Genomic DNA, 20,609 nt, shown 5'->3' with positions numbered 1-20,609 from the left:
ACATCAAGGAAGAGAAGGGAGGAGTTGGAGGAGCACCAAGTGAATGTGAGAGTAGGGTGGAAATTGGAAACAAAGTTGATAAACTTCTCCAGTTCATATAGCACATATACTGGAGAAAGAGTTGTGGGTGTGGGCCAGTGTATGATTGGAACAGAGAATGTGCCATGTACCCCACACTGAGACAGACATAACTAGGGCCCATGCAGGTACCCAAGGCCACTCTTCTGACCTGAAGAAAGTGAAAGCAGTGAAAGGAGAAGTTGTTCAAAGTGAGCATGAGCATGTTACAGTTCTCTATCTTCAGGTACTGCCCCTTTAGATTTTTCATCGTCACCTTCTCTAGAATTTTTGACACAGTCAACCTGTGATTCTCCTTCAAGATAACTCGCCCAGTGCCTGACTCAGTGACACTGCCCTTGTTTCATTATGTCAGTTTGTCGTCATGATTTCTCTTCTCAACTCTGCAGTGTCTCTCTGGAGAGCTCCAAGGTTCCCATTATCTTATAAGGTTGCCCAGTATATCCATACAAGTGGTGTCAATGTTCATGCTCTTTTATACCCACCTCTCGCTCTCGCCATTACCTCTCTCGATCTGTCTGTTATCTCCATGCTGTCAGAATGCTTGTCGACATGAAAAGTCAGCACTTTGTCCAGTTAAAAGACGGTGGTGGAGGTGCTGGTGGTGGTTCCAAAACCACTGTGTTTGGTGAATGACCCACTTGTACACGGTTGACATTAGTTGATACTGTATGTATAAACACTCAGATCCTGTGCAGGAGTGTTAGCAGTTCTGAAAGTCTCTAACTTCCTTCTGATATGAGTTTGTAACCACTGCAAGATCAGGCTATGAGATAAGTACTCGCTTGCAAACTCCACTTCTCCCACTGATATATTCACCTTGAGGGAAGCCACCGCAGCAGTTATCATCAGTACATGATGTGAAGTGTCTAGGTTTGGAGATGAGCTTCAGGAGACATTGGAACACATTGGCATGTTCAGTAACAAGAAGTAACATAAAGCAGCACAGAAACATCCTCATTAGTTTTCTTGTGGGAAGCTGGGGTTAGCCGTGGTGATCAGCTGCATGGCTGCGGGTGGGTTGCTGTAGAAACAATATATACAAGAACTGTTCCTCTTCCTCAACTATTGCAAATGTTAATATGTATCAAATATTAAATGCTGGAGGGACACAGGTTAATTTTGATGCCTCACAGATTTGATTCCACCTTCAGGTGACTGTCTGTGTGGAGCTCGCACATTCTCCCCAAGTCTGTGTGGGTTTCCTCTGGGTGCTGAAGTTTCCTCCCACAGTCCAAGGATGTGCAGGTCGGGGTGAATTGGCCATGCTAAAAATTGCTCTGTAGCGCCCAGGGATGTGCAGGCTAGGTGGGTTTGCCACGGGAAAAACTCCATCTGGGGTTACCGGGAAGGCTTGAGTCTGGGTGAAATGCTGTTTGGAGTGTCACTGCAGAGTCATTGGGCTGAATGGCCTCATTCTGTGGGGTTTCTGTGATTGAAATTAAAAAAGTAAGATGTGGCTTGATTGATATGTGACCCAAGACAGATCTTGACAGAGTGCGTGTGGAGAGGATGTTTCCTGTTGTGGGAGATTCTGGGACAAGGGGTCACCTATTTAAGACAGAGATGAAGAGAAGATTTTTCTTACAGAGGGTTGCAGGTCTTTAAAATTGTTTTGTTCTTTATTCATTCATGGTATGAGGGCGTCACTGGCTAGGCAGCATTTATTGTCCATCCCTAATTGCCCAGAGGAAGGTTAAGAGTCAACCACATTGCTGTGGGTCTGGAGTCACATGTAGGCCTGACCAGGTAAGTATGGCAGTTTCCTTCCATAGATTACCAAAATAGATGGGTTTTTCCAACAATGGATTCATGGTCATCATTAGATTCTTAATTCCAGATAATTATTGAATTCAGATTCCACCATCTACCATTGTGGGATTTGAACCTGGGTCCCCAGAATGTCGTCTGGGTTTCTGGATTAACAGTCCAGCTATCATACTGCTAGGCCATCACCTCCCTGTCCAAAAGGCTGTAGAAGCAGAATCTTTGGTCTTGAGTCGGAGATGGATAGACTCTTAAAAAGCAGGAAGATGGAGAGATAAGATCAGCCATTACTTTATCGAATGGTGGAATATGCCTGGGGGCCTGAACGGCCTACTTGAGCTCCTAATTCATGTGTTTATAAACAATTCTTTAGCAAGAATTAATTGGCATAATCATTTAAAAAAGAAAGAGGTCTAAATTTGACATTTTATTCATTCGTGGGATGTGGGCCTCACTGGTTAGGCAGCATTTATTGCCCATTTCTAATTGCCCAAAGGGCAGTTAAGAGTCAACCACATTGGTGTGAGTCTGGAATCACAGGTAGGCCAGTTTTCCTTCCTAAAGAACAGTTCTGAAGAAGGGTCACACAAACCGAAATGTTAACTCTGATTTCTCTGCACCCATTCTGCCAGAGCTGCTGAGCTGGCTCAGAAGTGTTTAGCATGGTTGCCTTCATTGCTGAGGCTTTTGAGTAGAGGATTTGGAACATTATGTTGAGGTTGTACAGGATGTGGAGGTGCCACTGTTGGACTGGGATGGACAAGGTCAAAAGTCACATGACACCAGGTTATGGTCCACAGGTTTATTTGAAAACAAAGCTTTCAGAGCACAGCTCCTTCATCTAGTTGAAGTGGTATGGGTCATTAGTGAGGCCTCTTCTGGAGTACAGGGCGCAGTTCTGGTCACCCTGTCATAGGAAGAACATTATTAAGATGGAGAGGGTTCAGAAGAGACATACTGAGATGTTGCTAGGGATGGAGGGTTTGAGTTAAAAGGAGAGGCTGGATAGGCTGGGACTTTTTTCATTGGAGTGTAGGAGGTTGACAGGTGATCTTGTCGAGGTTTATAAAATTATGAGGGGCGTGGAGAAAGTGAATGGCAATGGTCTTTTCCATAGGGTGAGGGAGATCAAAAGTAGAGGGAATATTTTTAAGAAGAAATAAGAAGGACATGAAGGAGCCACTTTTTTTACACAGAAAGTGATTCCTGTGTGAAATGAACTTCCAGAGGGAGTGTTGGATGCAGATACAGTTACAACATTTAAAAGACATTTGGATAAGTCCATGAATAAGAAATGTTTGGAGGGATAGGGGCCAAGCACAGGTAGGTGGATCTAGTTTAGTTTGGGATAATGGTTGGCATGGATTGGTTGGATCAGAGGGTCCGTTTCTGTGCTGTATGAGCCTAAAACTATACTGGGTACTTTGATGGTAATGAGAAAGCCATCACTCATCCACAAATGGCACTTTCCTGAGACAGCAGTGGTCTGACAGACTGAATGGCCTGCTGTGCACTGTGTGTATTTGCAATTCTGTGACAGTGTTAGTTGATTGAAAGATTTTTTTGATCTTTGCTCAAACAACCAATTTTGATCCATTTCTGATTTCTTTACAGCTAAATAAAAGTGTGTAAACAAAATAACGTCTGCATATGATACACTTCATTTCTCCTGTTGTTGTTTTTCTCCTGGACTTGCTTGTTTCATTGTCCAGGGAATTAATCTTTCATTCCCACAGAACACTATGTAGGATGAGCAATGCAGTTAGAATTCTGGTTCACTGTCTGTCTTTCTGTTTTCAGCTGTACCACTGTGAGTCTGCCGCCAAATGTAACAATATCACACAGTACTCACTATTGTCCCGCTGCTGTGCCAAGTGTCCACCGGGTAAGCCCAGAATTGATGATGGAGAATACTGGGGCGGGTTGCTGGAAAGAGAACTGGGATATAAACTGGGCCACTGATCGACATTTTGGGAACGGAATCAGGAAACGCACAGATCCATAAAAATCGAGAATACTGCCCACTGAAAGGCTGGGAGCTTTCAACATATGGCTCAGAGCTTCCCAGAGTGGGAGGTTGGGACCCCAAGTGGGGTCATGAGCTGAACCTGTAGGCCTGCAAACTCTCTGGTACTAGCAGAGCTCTAACCAAGTGTATAACTCTTCTCCTAACTCTGACCAGTCTTATTGATGGGTGGTGACAGTTTTCAAGCCTTGAAATGGAGCCACAGAGGGAAAATGGTTGGGACTTGCTGATTCCAATCAGTAGAGTTGGATGTAGGAAGAGTGATGCTGAGTTAAGGTTCTAATAGAAAAACCTAGGAGGTCAAATAGCCTCCTCTTCATTTACCTAAGAAGATTGCCTTGCATTTATATGAGATTATTTTCTGAGATTAGTTCAGTGTTTTGGAGATTGTTTTTGAAAATTATTGTTCATTCAGTGGAAAAGTACAGATCAATGTCATTGCATAAGAGCCAAGTTATTGGTTTTTCATCCATTATATATTGTACTTCAGGGAGTTCCAGGATGAGTAGTTGGTTGGTGTCTGAACGGGTAGAACTGATCTGAGTGTTCAGATGACAAAGTAAGAACCAAATTTGAGAAACATGACATGGTGATACCAAGCTCAGCTTTGAGCTGTGGAGTGGGACCAGGTTCAGGCTTGATGAACAGTCCTGAGCATTGCATTGCGCTGGGAGATTAGTGAATCCACAGTTCAGGTGTGATAACCTTCATAGCAAGTTAATCTGTCAACAGTCACAGCCTGGATTCATGGCTCCACTTGATTTCTAAACCGTAACTTTGGAAAGCTCTGATCTACATCTTGAAAGCCCTAGTCCTTGAGGGAACAGTATTCTCGATTTTTGTTGGTTTGAGTGTGAAGACCTGATTCCATTCCCAAATGGCCGGATGTACATGTGAAGAAGAGAGTTGTCTCAGGTGCTGAAAAACTAATGGTATCTTTTGCACTCTCAGGGTCGGAGAAGGAAGGGGCAGAAATCTAAGAATAAATTGAAAGCAGATTGAGTTGTGTGAGTGAGTACCTGAGCTGAGGAGGTCAGGAAGTTCCTAGATTTCATTTCTGGGTCAGTTGCTGACCTGCACTGACTTTACTTTGTCTCAGTTGAGGTTGTGATAGGTTGCCAACTCTGGGTTAGGGGGTATCAGATTGGCCATGGTTCTGGTGCTTGTTTCCAATGTTGGAAAGTACATATATCGTCAGGCTGATATTTTATCACCCTGTCTTCGGGTTTACTGTTTTTATTTGCTGCATCCTCCACTCTCTTTCCTCCAAACTGATGGGGTAATTTCTTGTTATCATGGTGTACTGTCTAGTCAATGGTCTCTCCATTCTTACCATCTTCAAACATGTCAAAGCTGACTTTTTTTTTTGCTGAAGTTTCCAGCCACCCCATCTCCATTAGTCTGCAGCTGTAGCCCAGTGGGGAGTATCCTTGCCTCTGAATCAGATGGTTGTGACTTCGTGCCTCACTTAAGCACAGAACTGTGCTGGCACCTTTGTACAATACAGTGCTAGCCTGTCAAAAGAGCACATTTCAGAAGTGATGTTAAAGTTTTCCGAGGTGACCTTCTCATGTAGATGGAAAAGTTATTCAACACCATCAATAAGAAGAACTGAGCAGTATTCTAGCTTTTGTTTTGTCACTCAATCAACACAAATTATCTTGCGTCTTGCTGTAAAAGGACACATTTTGTCAAAGCTTTTGATGTTGCACTGGTCAGGACAATTTTCAAAAAGAAAATACCAATTCAATGGGAAAATCAACATTTATTTTGAAGAGTGGAGATTGCTGCTTAGTTGGCAAGTGCAGTCTGATTGGTGAAGGTGTTGATCTGGAGAATGCACAGGCAGTGATGATTGACAGTCAACTAACAGGCTTTGTTTAAATTTCAATTCGGACAGGTTGACTTTGATTGTTCAGGGCTTTGCCTTGAAAGATGGAACAGTGAGAGGCTATTTAGTTCAGTTGAAACAGACGCAGTGTTTCTTACAATATACCAATGTCAACTTTCCACACTCTTCCATTTGGGGCACCTTGAGGAAAATGCAATTTAAATGCAAATTCTTTCTTCCCATGGCATAACAGTTTAATCCCTTATCTCTTTCTATTACCTTTCCACTCTTCTATAAAGTGATTTTGAATATTTTCTATACAGGTTGAAATTGCCACAGAATTGATATCGAAAAACTTGCTGAGAGGTTTATTTCTACATAAATGACCAAAGATTTGTTTGCATCAGACAGTGTCAAAATCCATTCATGTCTGTGGAAGAGATTTGTGCAAGATCTGAGAGTTGCCTTCCTTGTGCAATAAATTTGTATTTGTGGTATTTATCTTGCAGGTACCTTTTTGAGCAGTAAATGCACAGTACAGAAAGACACTGAATGTGGCCCCTGTGAAGAGGGGCTGTATCAGTCAAAGTGGAACTTGGCGGATCATTGCCAGAGGCATACATACTGTGATCCAAGTAGGTCCAAATAGTATCAGAGATAATGGGAACTGCAGATGCTGGAGAATCCAAGACAACAAAATGTGAGGCTGGATGAACACAGCAGGCCAAGCAGCATCTCAGGAGCACAAAAGCTGACGTTTCGGGCCTAGACCTTTCATCAGAGAGGAGGATGAAGGGTCTAGGCCCGAAACGTCAGCTTTTGTGCTCCTGAGATGCTGCTTGGCCTGCTGTGTTCATCCAGCCTCACATTTTGTTGTCTTAGGTCCAAATAGTGTTCCCTAGTTTTCTGCTTACTTACATTTCTGGCATGGTTTTACTGATGTGTGTGTGCGTGTGTGCTTCTGTGTATATGCACATGTGTATGCGTATGTTCCTGTGTCTGTGTGCGCACCTGCATGTGTGTAGTCGTGCTCCCGTACTTGTGTGCCACTGTATTTTACATTGTGTGTGTGCACATTCCTGTTAATTTGGGTGTCTGCATAGGTGCATGTGTCTTTGTGTGCGTATGTTCCATTTCAGTGCAAGCAAGTCAAACCAAATCAGCCTCACCAGCACTGAATTTGTAAAAAAATGTCCATTTGTTCCTAACCAGACTTTACAAATGACAGACCTTGGATACCTAGTTTATGACTTATACAAAAGTTAACAATTTATTATTAATAATGTGACTTTAGCAGAACACAGATAAGTAACAATTTAATCTAATTATTATCTATGATTTAAAATGCATGTTTTAAAATCATAAATCACACTCACACACAGACAAACACGTGGGCACAGTTAAGGAATAACTTAGAAAGAAAATAAAATAATTGTTTAATTTGCCAAATCGATAAACAGTTTCCAATGAAGGATATAGGCCTCCATGAAAACTTTAGATGATGGGTTGTTCACAGGCAAGGAGAACTGTATAATAATGTAAGAAACAGACATAGGAAAAGGATGAGACTCTTGAAGAGAGAATATAGGAAGTTAGGCAGGAATTTAAAAAATATGTCCTCGAGGGTAGTAATATCTGGGTTATTCCCAGTGCCACGAGCTAGTGAGGGTGGGAATAGGATGATAGAGCGGATTAATATGTGGCTGAAGAGCTGGTGCATGAGGGAAGGATTGACATTCTTGAATCATTGGAATCTCTTCTGCAGTAGAAATGACCTGTATAAGAAGGACGGATTGCACTGAATTGGAAGGGGACAAATATACAGGCAGGGAGATTTGCTTGGGAGGATTTAAACTAGTAAAGGTGGGGGATGGGACCCACGGAGCTAGTGAGGAAAGAGATAAGTCTGAGACCGGTACAGCTGGGGAAAAAGAGCAAGTCAAACAGTCCGGGTTGGCAGGAAAAAAAGTAGCGAACGATGTAGGACTGATAAATTAAACTGCATTTATTTCAGTGCAAGAGGCCTAACAGGTAAGGCAGATGAACTCGGGTATGGTTAGGAACATGGGACTGAGATGTCATAACAATTACAGAGTCTTGGCTCAGGGATGGACAGAACTGGCAGCTTAATGATATAGATGCTATGGGAAAGATAGAAAGTGGGGAGGGCAAGAGAGGAGGGGGAGTGGCATTTTTGATTAAGGATAACATTATGGCTGTATTTAGGGAGGATACTCCCAGAAATACGTCCAGGAAAGTTATTTGGGTGTAGCTAGAAATAAGAGATGGATGTTGACCTTATTGGGATTGTACTACAGATCCCTCAATAGCCAGCGAGAAATTGAGAAACAAAAGTGTAAGGAGATCTTGGATATCTATGAGAATAATATGGTGGTTATGGTTGGGGAATTTGACTTTCCAAACATAGACTGGCACTGCCATAGTGTCAAAGGCTTAGATTGAGAGGAATTTGTCAAGTGCGAACAAGAAAATTTTCTGATTCAGTATGTAAATGTACCTGCTAGAGAAGATGCAAAACTTGACCTACTGTTGGGAAATAAGGTGGGGCAGGTGACTGAGGTGTAAGTGGGAGATCACTTTGGGGTCAACGACTGTAATTCTGTTAGTTTTAAAATAGTGATGGAAAAGGATAGACCAGACCTAAAAGGTAAAGTTCTAAATTTGAGGAAGGCCAATTTTGATTGTATTAGGCAAGGACATTCAGATGTTGATTGGATGTTCGCAGGTAAAGGGACGGCCGGAAAATGGGAAGCCTTCAAAAATGAGATAACGAGAGTCCAGAGACAATATATTCCTGTAAGGGTGAAGGGCAAGGCTGGTAGGTGTAGGGAACGTTGGATGACTAGAGAAATTGAGGTTTTGGTCAAGATAAAGAAGGAAGCATATGTCAGGCATAGACAATGTACATTGAGTGAAGGCTTTGAGCAATATAAGGGCAGTAGGAGTATACATAAGAGAGATATCAGCAGGGCAAAAAGGGGACATGAGATAGCTTTGGCAAATAGGGTTAAGGCAACCTCAAAGGTTCCTCATGGTAGACTGGTTAGCAAGGTTATATCACGTGGAATACAGGGAGAACTAGCCATTTGGATGCAGAACTGGCTCAAAGGTAGAGGACACAAGGTGGTGGTGGACAGCAGATTTTCAGATTGGAGGCCTGTGACCAGCGGTGTGCCACAAGGTTCTGTGCTAGGTCCACAACTTTTCACCATTTATATAAATGATTTGGATGTGAACATAGCGGGTATAGTTAGTAACTTTGCAAATGATACCAGAATTGGAGGTGTAGTGGATAATGAACAAGGTTACCTCAGAGTACAATGGGAGCTTGATCGAAGCTGAGGAGTAGCAGATGGAGTTTAATTTAGATAAATGTGAGGTGCTTCATTTTGGTAAGGCACATCAGGGCAGGGCTTGTACATTTGATGGTCAGGTCCAGGGGAGTGTTGCCAAACAAAGAGACCTTGGGGAGCAGGTTTATAGCTCCTTGAAAGTAGAGTTGCAGGTAGACAGGATGGTGAAGAAGGCATTTGGTCTGCTTGCCTTTATTAGTCAGCGCATTCAGTATAGGAGTTGGGAGGTCATGTTGCAGCTGTATTGGACATTAGTTAGGCTACTTTTGGAATACTGTATGCAATTCTGGTCTCCCCACTATAGGAAGGATGTTGTGAAACTTGAAAGGGTTCAGAGAAGATTTCCAAGGATGTTGCCAGGGGTGGAGGGTTTGAACTAAAGGGAAATGCTGAATAAGCTGGGGCATTGGGTAGGAGGCTGGGGGATTACCTAATAAAGGTTTATAAAATCTTGAGGGGCATGGATCAGGTGAATAAACAAGGTCTTTTCCACAGGGTTGGGGAGTTCAAAACTGGAGGGCATAGATTTAAGGTAAGAGGGGAAAGATTTAAAAGGGACCTGAGGGGCAACTTTTTCATGCAGAGGGTGGTGCGTGTATGGAGTGAGCTACCAGAGGAAGCAGTGGAGGCTGATACAATTATAACATTCAAAAGGCATCTGGATAGGCCCATGAATAGGAAGGGTTTAGAGGGATGTGGTCCAAGTAGTGGCAAATGGGGCTAGAATAATTTGAGATATCTGGTTGGCATGGACAAGTTGGACGGAAGGGTCTGTTTCCGTGTTGTGCATCTCTATGACTGGAACTGGAAGCAGGAGTAGGCTCTGCCATTCAGTACGATCATGGCTGATCTCACTTTGACCTTAACTTTCCTGCCTGCTCTCTATAACTCTCCAAACCATTACTATTTAAAAATTTGTTTATCTTCTTAAAATTTATTCCATGTTCTGGCATCCATTGCACTCTACAGATTCATGACTATTTTAGAGAAGTAATTTTTCCTCATCTTTATTTTAAATCTGTTACCCTTTATCTTAATATGACCTCTTGTTCCAGATTGCCCTACGTGAAGAAACATCCTCTCTTCATCCCAAAACCAGCCCAGTTCGTCCCCTCCCCCCACTGCACCACACAACCAGCCCAGCTCTTCCCCTCCACCCACTGCATCCCAAAACCAGTCCAACCTGTCTCTGCCTCCCTAACCTGTTCTTCCTCTCACCCATCCCTTCCTCCCACCCAAGCCGCACCTCCATCTCCTACGTACTAACCTCATCTCACCTCCTTGACCTGTCCGTCTTCCCTGGACTGACCTATCCCCTCCCTACCTCCCCACCTATCTTCTTTTCTTTCCATCTTCGGTCTGCCTCCCCCTCTCTCCCTATTTATTCCAGAACCCTCACCCCATCCCCCTCTCTGATGAAGGGTCTAGACCCGAAACTGCTCCTGAGATGCTGCTGGGCCTGCTGTGTTCATCCAGCCTCACATTTTATTATCCTCTCTTCATCTACTTTGTCAATCCCCTTCAGCATCTTGTGTACCTCAATTAGAAACCCTCTTATTCTTCTAAACTTTAGACAGTGTAGGCCTAAACTGCTCAATCTCTTTCCTTAAGACAAGCCTCTCATCTCTGGAATCAATCTAGTGAATGCTTTCTGAACTGTTTCCGATGCAACTACATCCCTCTCGAAAAGGAAGACCATAATTGTACATAATACTCCAGCTCACGTTCAATGTCAGTAGTTAATACAAACAGCTTCAGCAGTCATCTAGAAATATTTATACGTATTTCTTACAAACTAGGCTGTCTTCGCAGAGCACTCAATAATTCGATAACCAGATAGAAAACCAGAAAGGTCAAAACACAGCAGTCACCTCTAGAAGCTTTCAAATAATCACTCTCCTGTTATAAATAAATCAGAATCAGTTCTCTCTTTCCTTTTATCCTTGTAGATCAACATTCTTTATGGTTGACTGGTTAACACCAGTTCTCCCTTTTTTGGCAAATTCGACATTGAACCGCTGCCAGCTTGGAATGTAGAAACAGCTCAGTGCCAATTTGTCCACGGTGCCCTGAGCGTAGTAATTAGGTTGCATCATCTTCGAGGCTGGTTCCCAACTTCAAACATCTGTCATTGTTCTCTTCCCCTTTAAAACAAGCCTGCTGTTCAAAGTTCAACTCTTAACTTAGACTTACAGTTCCAAACCAAAAAGAAAAGAGAAAAATAAAGCTACTGAGGACTTCTGCAGTATGTGCACATGTTCCTGTGTGTATGTGCCTGTGTATGTGTGTACTTTGTATACATCTGGTCCTGTGTGTGTGTGTGTGTGTGTGTGTGTGTGTGTGTGTGTGTTCCTGTGTGTATATTCCTGTGTATGTGCTTATGTGTATTTGTACGCTCCTCTGTGTGTGTGTGTGCACCTGTGCATGTGCATATGTGTTTGTGAATGTGCATGTGTTTGTTTCAGTTTCCAGTGTGTGTATGTGCTTGTGTGTATGTTTCTTTGTGACTGTGCACCAATGCATGCATGTTTCTGTGTGTGTGTGTGTGTGTGTGTGTGTGTTCATATGTATCATGTTTCTGTGTGTAAATGCCTGTGAATGTGCACATGTTCCTGTGTGTGCATGTGTGTGTTCCTGCATGAGTCTGTGACCTTAATGCCAGAGCCAGCTTTATGGCCTGATTCAATTGTGCTGCACACAAAATGGACAGTATTTCCTCTCACACACAATTGTCTGTGGGTAAATATAAAACTGTTCTTTGGGGGAAAGAGAGGAGGGAAGTGAGATTGTGGCCAAATTAAATCCTCAATAGAATGTGGAGAGCTTTGTATTTGAAATCGATGTTATATTATGAGAATGCAAATTCAGCATTCTGTTGGAATACTAAATAAGAGGAATATTTCTCCCTCCACAGAGACTGAAACAAGAAATTGCCAAAATTATTTTATCTGTCATTTAAAATATACCATTGCCTCCCAATGAGACACTGTATGAATAAAAAAAAATTACCTTAGCCCTACTGGGGTCAAGATAAAACAATGGCCTGTGCTGATTAAGTCATGTTTGGGCTTTTTCATGACAGGGCCTGCAATTTAACAGTTTCCCAAAGCATGTTCACTTCATAAAAGAGTACACTGCTTGATTTACAGGAAGTGTTGAAGTCAAACTATGAGCCAGATTCGAAACAGGATGGAAATTTAAAAAAAAACACAGGCACACAGTCCCTGTCTCTGTCCCTGGGTGCACAGCTTTATCACTCTTATCCAAGAGGGAGGGCTCTGCAATCACGAAGATTCTTACAATCTGCCTTTTTCAATCTTCAGATGGAGGATTTGTGACAGAGTCTCCTGGCAGCACCTTGACCGATGCTGTGTGTTTGTGTGCAATAGGGAAGCACTGTATCAATGAGGACTGTGAAATGTGTGTGGAGGACAAGATTTGTGAGCCTGGCTCTGGAGTAGCTAAACCAGGTAAAAACTGAACCATCTATCAACAGTTCTGACTTATAATGTACAGTTTGTAGTACTATTACTGTCATTGTCATTTACTGACATGCTCACGTGGTTTGTTTGCCAGCGGACCGTAAACACAGGGACACTGAGTGCGAGGAATGTAACAGTGGTTATTACTCAAATGTCTCGTCATCTGTAGAGCTCTGTTGGAAATGGACAAAGTAAGTAGCCCAGGTTAACTGGGAGGAGTGGGAAACATTCGGTTGAATGGGGTGGGACAATATTCATGGGTTAAATGGACAGAGTTTCAAACTGCCTACAGGTCACTTCATACCTGTATCCATGCTGAACCATTCTTTGACTCTCTTGTTTGATTGCCTTGTCTCGAACAATATCTTTACCCTGTTCCACATTGATTGTTCTTCCTACGTCCCAACTTTTGTTTTGTCAGGTCTAAGGGGCTCAGACCTGGCACAAGATTGATTTAACCATCCAATACTCAGTCTGGCTAGATCACATTAAGCACCTATAGGTCAGTCCCTCTACAAAATTGCTCAAAATCCTGGAATTACTCTGGAGAGGAATTAGTTCTCTGCCTTTTCTTCTCTCCTCTCTAAACAGTCTGTTTAACTCCGCCTAGACATTCTGGGTAAGATGTGCATTTATAATACATCACTTGTTAGCCTCAAGGTGCTGTTCTGGTGTGAATGTATTCTGATTATACTGTTAGAGAGTGGTCATGAGTCACGTGACACCAGCTTATAGACCAATAGGTTTATTTGAGATCACAAGCTTTTGGGGCGCTACCACTTCGTCAGGTGCAGTTACGAAGGGGCAGTGCGTCGAAAGCTTGTGATTTCAGATGTGGTATTGTGTGACGCCTGACCTTGCCCACCTCAGTCCAACATCGGCACCTCCATGTCATGGTTGGAGAGAAAGCTTCAGGACTTTGATAAGAGCAATAAGTGATATTGTGTGACATGGAGGGGATTTAGAATTGGCGCTGTTTCCAAGTGGCCATTGTCCTTCACCCACTAAGTGACTATGTTGTGGGGTGTGCAATTAGTCTGATCACGGCCTACAGTAAAAGTATAAAATGTAAACCTAGCCCGTGAGGATTTTTTGCCTCAAAGGGCAGTTAAACAGGACATGAGCTAGGATGGGCTGGATCTAATTGCTGTCCACCTAATCAAATTGATGCCTTGAAACTCCAAATGTGTCCCTTGGTGTAGATTGGGATCAGTGAACAAAGTAAATGGGACATTTACTGTTTATAATTGGGACTTCTGATTATATACATTATATATTTGGTACTTTCTGTGCTCTGAATCTGTGATGATCAGTGTCCTTTTGCTTTTAGTTGTGGGTCACAAGGAGAGCTGAAACCAGGCAATGCAACGACTGATGTGAAATGTAAGTACCTCATGCTCCTAGCAAAAGATCACCATAGAATCATATAACATGGAAACAGACTTTTCAATCCAACTCAGCCCAATCTGATCTCGTCCCATTCGCCAGTATTTGACCCACATCCCTCTAAACCCTTCCTATTCATGTGACCATCCAGATGTCTCTGAATTATTACAGTTGTACCCACCTCCTGTGGAACCATGTTCCGCACATTCACCACCCCTGAATGAAAAAGTCACCTCTCATGCCCCTTTTGACTCTTTCCCCTCTCCCTTAAACATATGCCCACTAATTTTGAACTCCCCACCCTTGGATATTCACCCTATCCATACCCCTTATGATTTTATAAACTTTTATAAGGTCGCTGCATAGTCTCCAATACTCCAGGGAGAAAAGCCCCAGCCTATTCAACCTCTCCCCAAACTCAAACCTTCCAATCTCCTTGTAAATCATTTCTGCACCCTCTCAAGTTTAACAGCATCTTTCCTATAGAGGGGCAAACGGAATTGTACACAGTATTCCAAAGGTGGCTTCAGCAACGTCTTGTACAGCTGCAACATGACATCCCAATTCGTATACTCAAATGTTATGACCAATAAAGGCAAACATGCCAAATGTCATCTTCACTATCCTGTCTACCTGCAACTCCATTTTCAAGGAACAATGTACCTGCACCCCAAGGTCTCTTTGTTTGGTAATATTCCCCAGGGCCCATTAACTGTATAAATCCTGCCCAGGTTTGCCTTACCAAAATGCAACACCTCACATTTATAAATATTAAACTCCATCTGCCACTTCTCGGCCCATTGGCCCATCTGATCAAGGTCCTGCTGTACTCTGAGATTATCTTCTTCATTGTCCACTACGCCTTCAATTTTGGTTTCATCTGCAAACTTATAGCCATACCTCCTATGTTCACGTCCAAATCATTTACATAAACGATGAAAAGCAGTGGACTCCTCACTTTTACTTGAGGCACACCAATGATCACATACCTGCAGGCTGAAAAATAACCCTTCATCACCACCCTCTGCCTCCTACCTTCAAGCTAATGTTATATCCAATTGGCTAAGTCTCCCTGGATCCCATGTGATCTAACCTTGTCAAAAGCCTAGCTGAAGTCCACATAGACAAGGTCTACCACTCTGCCTTCATAAATTTTCCATGTCACCTCTTAAATAAAAACTCAATCAAGTTAGTGAGACACAGTTTTCAACACGCAAAACCATGCTGACTATAGCTGATCAGTCCTTGCCTTTCCAAAAGCATGTATGTTCTGTCTAACAGAATCCCCTCCAACAACTTACCCACCGCTGGCATAACACTCACCAGTCTATAGTTTCCTGGCTTTTTCTTACTACCTTTGTTAAATAATGTCATCACATTAGCCGATGTCTAATCTTCTGGCACCTCATTCCTGGCTGTTGATGATACGAATGCCTCAGCAAGGGGTCCAGCAGTCTCATCCCCAGTTTGGGAAACATCTGATCACGTCCCCCGGGATTTATGTGCCTTTGTGTTTTTAATACCTCCAGCACCTCTGCTTCTGTGATAAAAATTCTTTTCAAGACGTCACTATTTATTTCCCCGAGTTCCCTAGCTTCCATATCCTTCTCCACAGTAAATATTGATGCACAATATTCATTTAGTGTCTCACCCATCTTCTATGTTTCCACACATAAATGGACACATTGATCTTTAAGGCATCCTATTCCTACCATAGTTATTCTTTTTCCCTTAATGTGTTCATAGAAACTCTTTGGATTCTCCTTAACTGTATTTGCCAAAGCTATCTTATGTCCCCTGTCTGCCCTCATGATTTCCCTTTTAAGTATACTCCTATTGCCCTTATACTGTTCTAGAGATTCACTCTAACCCAGTTGTCCATACCTGATATATGCCTCCTCCTTTTTCTTGACTAGAGCCTCACTTTGCGCAGTCATCCAGCATTCCCTACACCCACCAGATTTGCTGTTCGCATGCACAGGAACATATTGCCTCTGAACTTTCATTTCCTCACTCTTAAAGGTCTCCCACTTCCCAACCATACCTTTACCTGCCAATAGCCTCTCACAGTCAACTTTTGAAAGTTCCTGACTAATACCGTTAAAGTTGGCCTTACCCCAATTTAGAATTTAACTTTTTCATCAGTTGTAGTCTTCCATAACTATTTTAAAACTAATAGAATTATGATCTCTTGCCCCAAAATGCTCCCCCACCAGCACCTGTCACTCACCCTGCCTTATTTCCCAGCAGAAGGCCAGGTGTTGTTCCTTCTCTAGTATGTACATCCACATATTGAATAAGAAAATTCTCCTGTACACACTTAAAAAGTTCCTCCCTAACCAAACCCTTAACACTATGACAGTCCTCCTCGGTGTTTGGAAAGTTAAAACTCCCTACCATTACAGCCCTATTATTCTTACAGATATCCGAGATTTCCTTACATATTTGTTTCTCACTTTCCCTTTGACTATTGGAGGTGCCTCTTGTACAATCTCATTATCTCTTTCTTATTTTTAAGTTCCACCCAAATAACTTCACTGGACTATTTCCCAGAAATATCCTCCCATTTTAACAGGCACTATTACATTAATAGAAATTACTGGAGAAACTCAGCGTGTCTGGCAGCATCTGTGGAAAGAGAAACAGAGTTAATGTTTCGAGTCCGGTGACCCATTCTTCAGAATGTGGTTTAGGGTAAAATTGGTTAACTGGCCCAATGTTGCAGGTTATAATCTGACATCTCTATTTGGCTCCCCATATTCCCTAGCTTCCAAGCCCTTCAAAATACTGACACAAAATATTTCCTCCCAAATGTTATGTTACCTCGGCCATTTCACGTTCTTGTAGACAATGATTGACCAGCAAACTGGTTGTGGAAGAGACATCATAATCAAGTATTGTTCTCACCTGAATTCTATACATGTTGTGCAAAGAGATTGTGAGTGATGACCAGGAGCCTGAAAGGACCAAATTACTGCAGATGCTGGAAGCTATGCTGAAAACAAAATATGCTGGGAATCTCAGTGGGTCAGGCAACATCCATGGAGAGAGCCTGACTGATTACTTTACAACAGTGCATAGTCAGGGCAATACCATTAGTTCGTTTATTAGTAATATCTCACTGAGATTTTGTCGAGATGATTATACATGTAATGCACCATATTTCACATAGTGTGATCATCTTGTACTGCAGTTTGTTTTAAGCCATTGCTGCTGGATAGCTACTGAAACAAGTTAAAGAGGAAAGAATTGGAAGCACTTATGTAAATGGGTTTAAGGAGCTAGAATGTCACTGCTGAGGGTGATCTATGTCGAGGAATGAGCTCTTATCCCTGGGGTGCCCATCTGTTCCATGTGGGAACTTCAGGATATACTTAGATGGTGTACAACTGTTCGTGCAAGAAAAATCATCAGCTACAGCAACTCAAGCAGCAGCTAATGCCACTGCTGCACATTTATGTAATTGAGAGCACTGGGGATATCATGCTGGTACATGTGGTGGCCCGGTGGCTCAGTGGTTACCACTGCTGCTTCACAGCACCACGGATCCGGGTTCAATTCTAGCCTCAGGTGACTGTCTGTGTGGAGTTTGCACTTTCTCCCCTGTGTCTGCGTGGGTTTCCTCCGGGTGCTCAGGTTTCCTCCCACAGGCCAAAGACATGTTGGCTAGGTAGATTGGCCATGCTAAATTGTCCATAGAGTCATGGTATGTGTAGGTCAGGTAGATTAGCTGTGGGAAATGCAAGGATAGGGTAGGTGGGTGAGTCTGGGTGGGATCCTCTTCAGAGAGTTTATGTGGACTTGATGGGCTGCACGGCCTGTTTCCACTGGAAATTCCCTGGAGGGATTCTATCCTGCAGTACAAGAGACCCTCATTCAAAAAAATGGCCACTAAAGAGAAGCCCAGTTACTAACAGTCAGTCAGTTTGACTTAGAATACTTTTAGAAATGATCATTTGTGGTGAAATTAAACATCAGTAAACAAATGCGGATTAACTCAGGAAATCTAAGGGAAGCCTGTATTTATTTAACTAACTTGCTCGAGTGTTTTGGTGAAATAACAGAAAAATTTCATGAGGGTAATGCTGTTCATGAGGTGGACTTCCATAAGACATTGATAAAGTGCCACTCGACAGACGGTGAACAAAGTTACAGCTTGTGGAATAAAGCGGACAGTAGCAATATGGTTAACAAAGTGTGGAGCTGGATGAACACAGCAGGCCAAGCAGCATCTTAGGAGCACAAAAGCTGACATTTTGGGCCTAGACCCTTCATCAGAAAAGGGGGAGGGGGAGAGGGTTCCGAAATAAATAGGGAAAGAGGGGGAGGCAGATCGAAGGTGGATAGAGGAGAAGGTAGGTGGAGAGATGACAGACAAGTTAAAGGGGATGGGATGGAGCAGTAGAGGTGAGTATAGGTGGGGAGGTAGAGAGGGGATAGGTCAATCCGGGGAGGACGGACAGGTCAAGGGGGCAGGATGAGGTTAGTAGGTGGGAAATGGAGGTGTGGCTTGAGGTGGGAGGTGGGGATAGGTGAGAGGAAGAACAGGTTAGGGAGGCGGAGACGAGCTGGACTGGTTTTGGGATGCAGTGGAGGGAAGGGAAATTTTGAAGCTTGTGAAAATCCACATTGATACCATTGGGCTGCAGTGTTCCCAAGCGGAATATGAGTTGCTGTTCCTGCAACCTTCGGGTGGCATCATTACGGTGTTGCAGGAGGCCCAGGATGGACATGTCGTCTAAGGAGTGGGATAGGGAGTTAAAATGGTTCGCGACTGGGAGGTGTAGTTGTTTATTGCGAACCGAGCGTAGGTGTTCTGCAAAGCGGTCCCCAGCCTCCGCTTGGTTTCCGCAATGTAGAGGAGGCCACAACGGATACAGTATACCACATTGGCAGATGTGTAGGTGAATATCTGTTTGATGTGGAAAGTCATCTTGGGGCCTGGGATGGGGGTGAGGGAGGAGGTTTGGGGGCAAGTGTAGCATTTCCTGCGGTTGCAGGGGAAGGTGCCGGGTGTAGTGGGTTTGGAAGGGAGTGTAGAGCGGACAAGGGAGGCACGGAGAGAGTGGTCTCTCCGGAAGGCAGACAAGGGTGGGTGTGGAAAAATGTCTTGGGTGGTGGGGTCGGATTGTAGATGGCGGAAGTGTCAGAGGATGATGCGTTGTATCCGGAGGTTGGTGGGGTGGTATGTGGGGACGGGGGGCATTCTCTTTTGGTGGTTATTGCAGGGGCGTGGTGTGAGGGATGAGTTGCGGGAAATGCGGGAGACACGGTCGAGGGCGTTCTCGACGACTGCTGGGGGTGGGGGGAAGTTGCGGTCCTCGAAGAACAAGGACATCTAGGGTGTACAGGAGTGGAATGCTTCATCCTGGGAGCAGATGCGGCGGAGGCAAAGGAATTGGGAAGAGGGGCTGGAATTTTTGCGGGAAATTGGGTGGGAGAGGTGTATTCCAGGTAGCTGTGGGAGTCGGTGGGCTTGAAATGGTCATCGGTTTCTAGATGTTTGCCTGAGATGGAGACAGAGAAGCCCAGGAAGGTGAGGGATGTGTTAGAGATGGCCCAGGTGAACTTGAGGTTGGGGTGGAAGGTGTTGGTGAAGTGGATGAACTGTTCGAGCTCCTCTTGGGAGCCCGAGGCGGTGCCGATACAGCCACCAATGTAACTGAGGAAGAGGTGGGGTTTGGGGCCAGTGTAGGTCTGGGAGAGGACCTGTTCCACGTAACCCACAAAGAGGCAGGCATAGCTTGGGCCCATGCGGGTACCCATGGCCACCCCCTTTGTAGGAAATGGGAGGAATCGAATGAAAAGTTGTTGAGGGTGAGGATGAGTTCGGCTAGGCGGATGAGGGTCTCGGTGGAGGGGGACTGGTCGGATACTAGTTGACTGAATGGGAGGAAATAGAGAGTTGTGGTAAATAGTGTGTTTTTGGTAAGGAGACAGGTTTATAGTGCAGTTTGCTAGGGCTCAGTGTTAGGGCTCATGCCATTCCTGATGCAAATTACTGACCTTGATCAATGTGTACACAAGCAGGAAAACCAGACAGACTGATTAAAGTTAAATTTAATTTAAATTATGATTAGTGCTGGATGCAAGAGCAGTTTGAACTGGAGCATAGATAAAGAAGAAATTGCAGGGTTGAACCGAGTACTCTGGAACACTGAAGGGCCCAACAAATTCCAATGTGAGTCTTTAAAGGAAGATTCTCAGGAAAACTGGTTGCCAAATGGATATTTCCCTTCACTGCATTAGATGAAGTACACTGGTTTCGTAAGAAATACGCCTTTTAATCCATCTTACCTATTAGGACAGCATTTGCTTCATTCCTGGATATGGGCATCACTGATATTAGGTGGAGAGGATGTACAAATGGAAGACCTAAATATCACATCAGGGCACAATTTGAAAGAGAGCACAGGGTGTGAGTGTGCATAAACCATTACACATGGCAGAACAGGTTAAGAGAATGGTTAATAAAGCATCTGGCACCCTGGGCATTGTTCAGAAGGGGCTCAGAGTATAAAAGAAGCAAGTTATACTTAACCTCGACTAAAAACAACAAAAAAAAATCAGTTAAGCCTCACCTGGTGTCTGGTTCTGGACAACACACTTTGGGAAAGGTGTGAAATGTTGAACAGGGTGCAGAAAAGATCCATGGGAATGGTTCA

At 43.6% G+C, this 20,609-nt stretch overlaps 1 protein-coding gene across 4 annotated transcripts in view; it reads left to right on the top strand.

The window, feature by feature from the left end:
- The window catches only part of LOC125461545 (tumor necrosis factor receptor superfamily member 5-like), a 39,573-nt gene that overhangs the window by 6,452 nt on the left and 12,512 nt on the right, over positions 1 to 20,609 (top strand). For 2 of the 4 annotated variants that reach the window (XM_048550466.2, XM_048550463.2), the window contains exons 2-6: positions 3,646 to 3,730; positions 6,212 to 6,337; positions 12,400 to 12,546; positions 12,653 to 12,749; positions 13,889 to 13,941. In XM_048550466.2, coding sequence (XP_048406423.1) covers positions 3,646 to 3,730; positions 6,212 to 6,337; positions 12,400 to 12,546; positions 12,653 to 12,749; positions 13,889 to 13,941 — 508 coding nt within the window. The remainder of the gene's footprint in view (positions 1 to 3,645; positions 3,731 to 6,211; positions 6,338 to 12,399; positions 12,547 to 12,652; positions 12,750 to 13,888; positions 13,942 to 20,609) is intronic. The other 2 variants (XM_048550464.2, XM_048550465.2) reach the window with 2 other exon arrangements.

This window comes from Stegostoma tigrinum, chromosome 19 (genome assembly GCF_030684315.1).
Source record: "Stegostoma tigrinum isolate sSteTig4 chromosome 19, sSteTig4.hap1, whole genome shotgun sequence".
Taxonomy (NCBI): domain Eukaryota; kingdom Metazoa; phylum Chordata; class Chondrichthyes; order Orectolobiformes; family Stegostomatidae; genus Stegostoma; species Stegostoma tigrinum.
The sequence above is the reverse complement of the archived record's forward strand: the minus strand, read 5'-3'. Positions and strand labels throughout refer to the sequence as shown.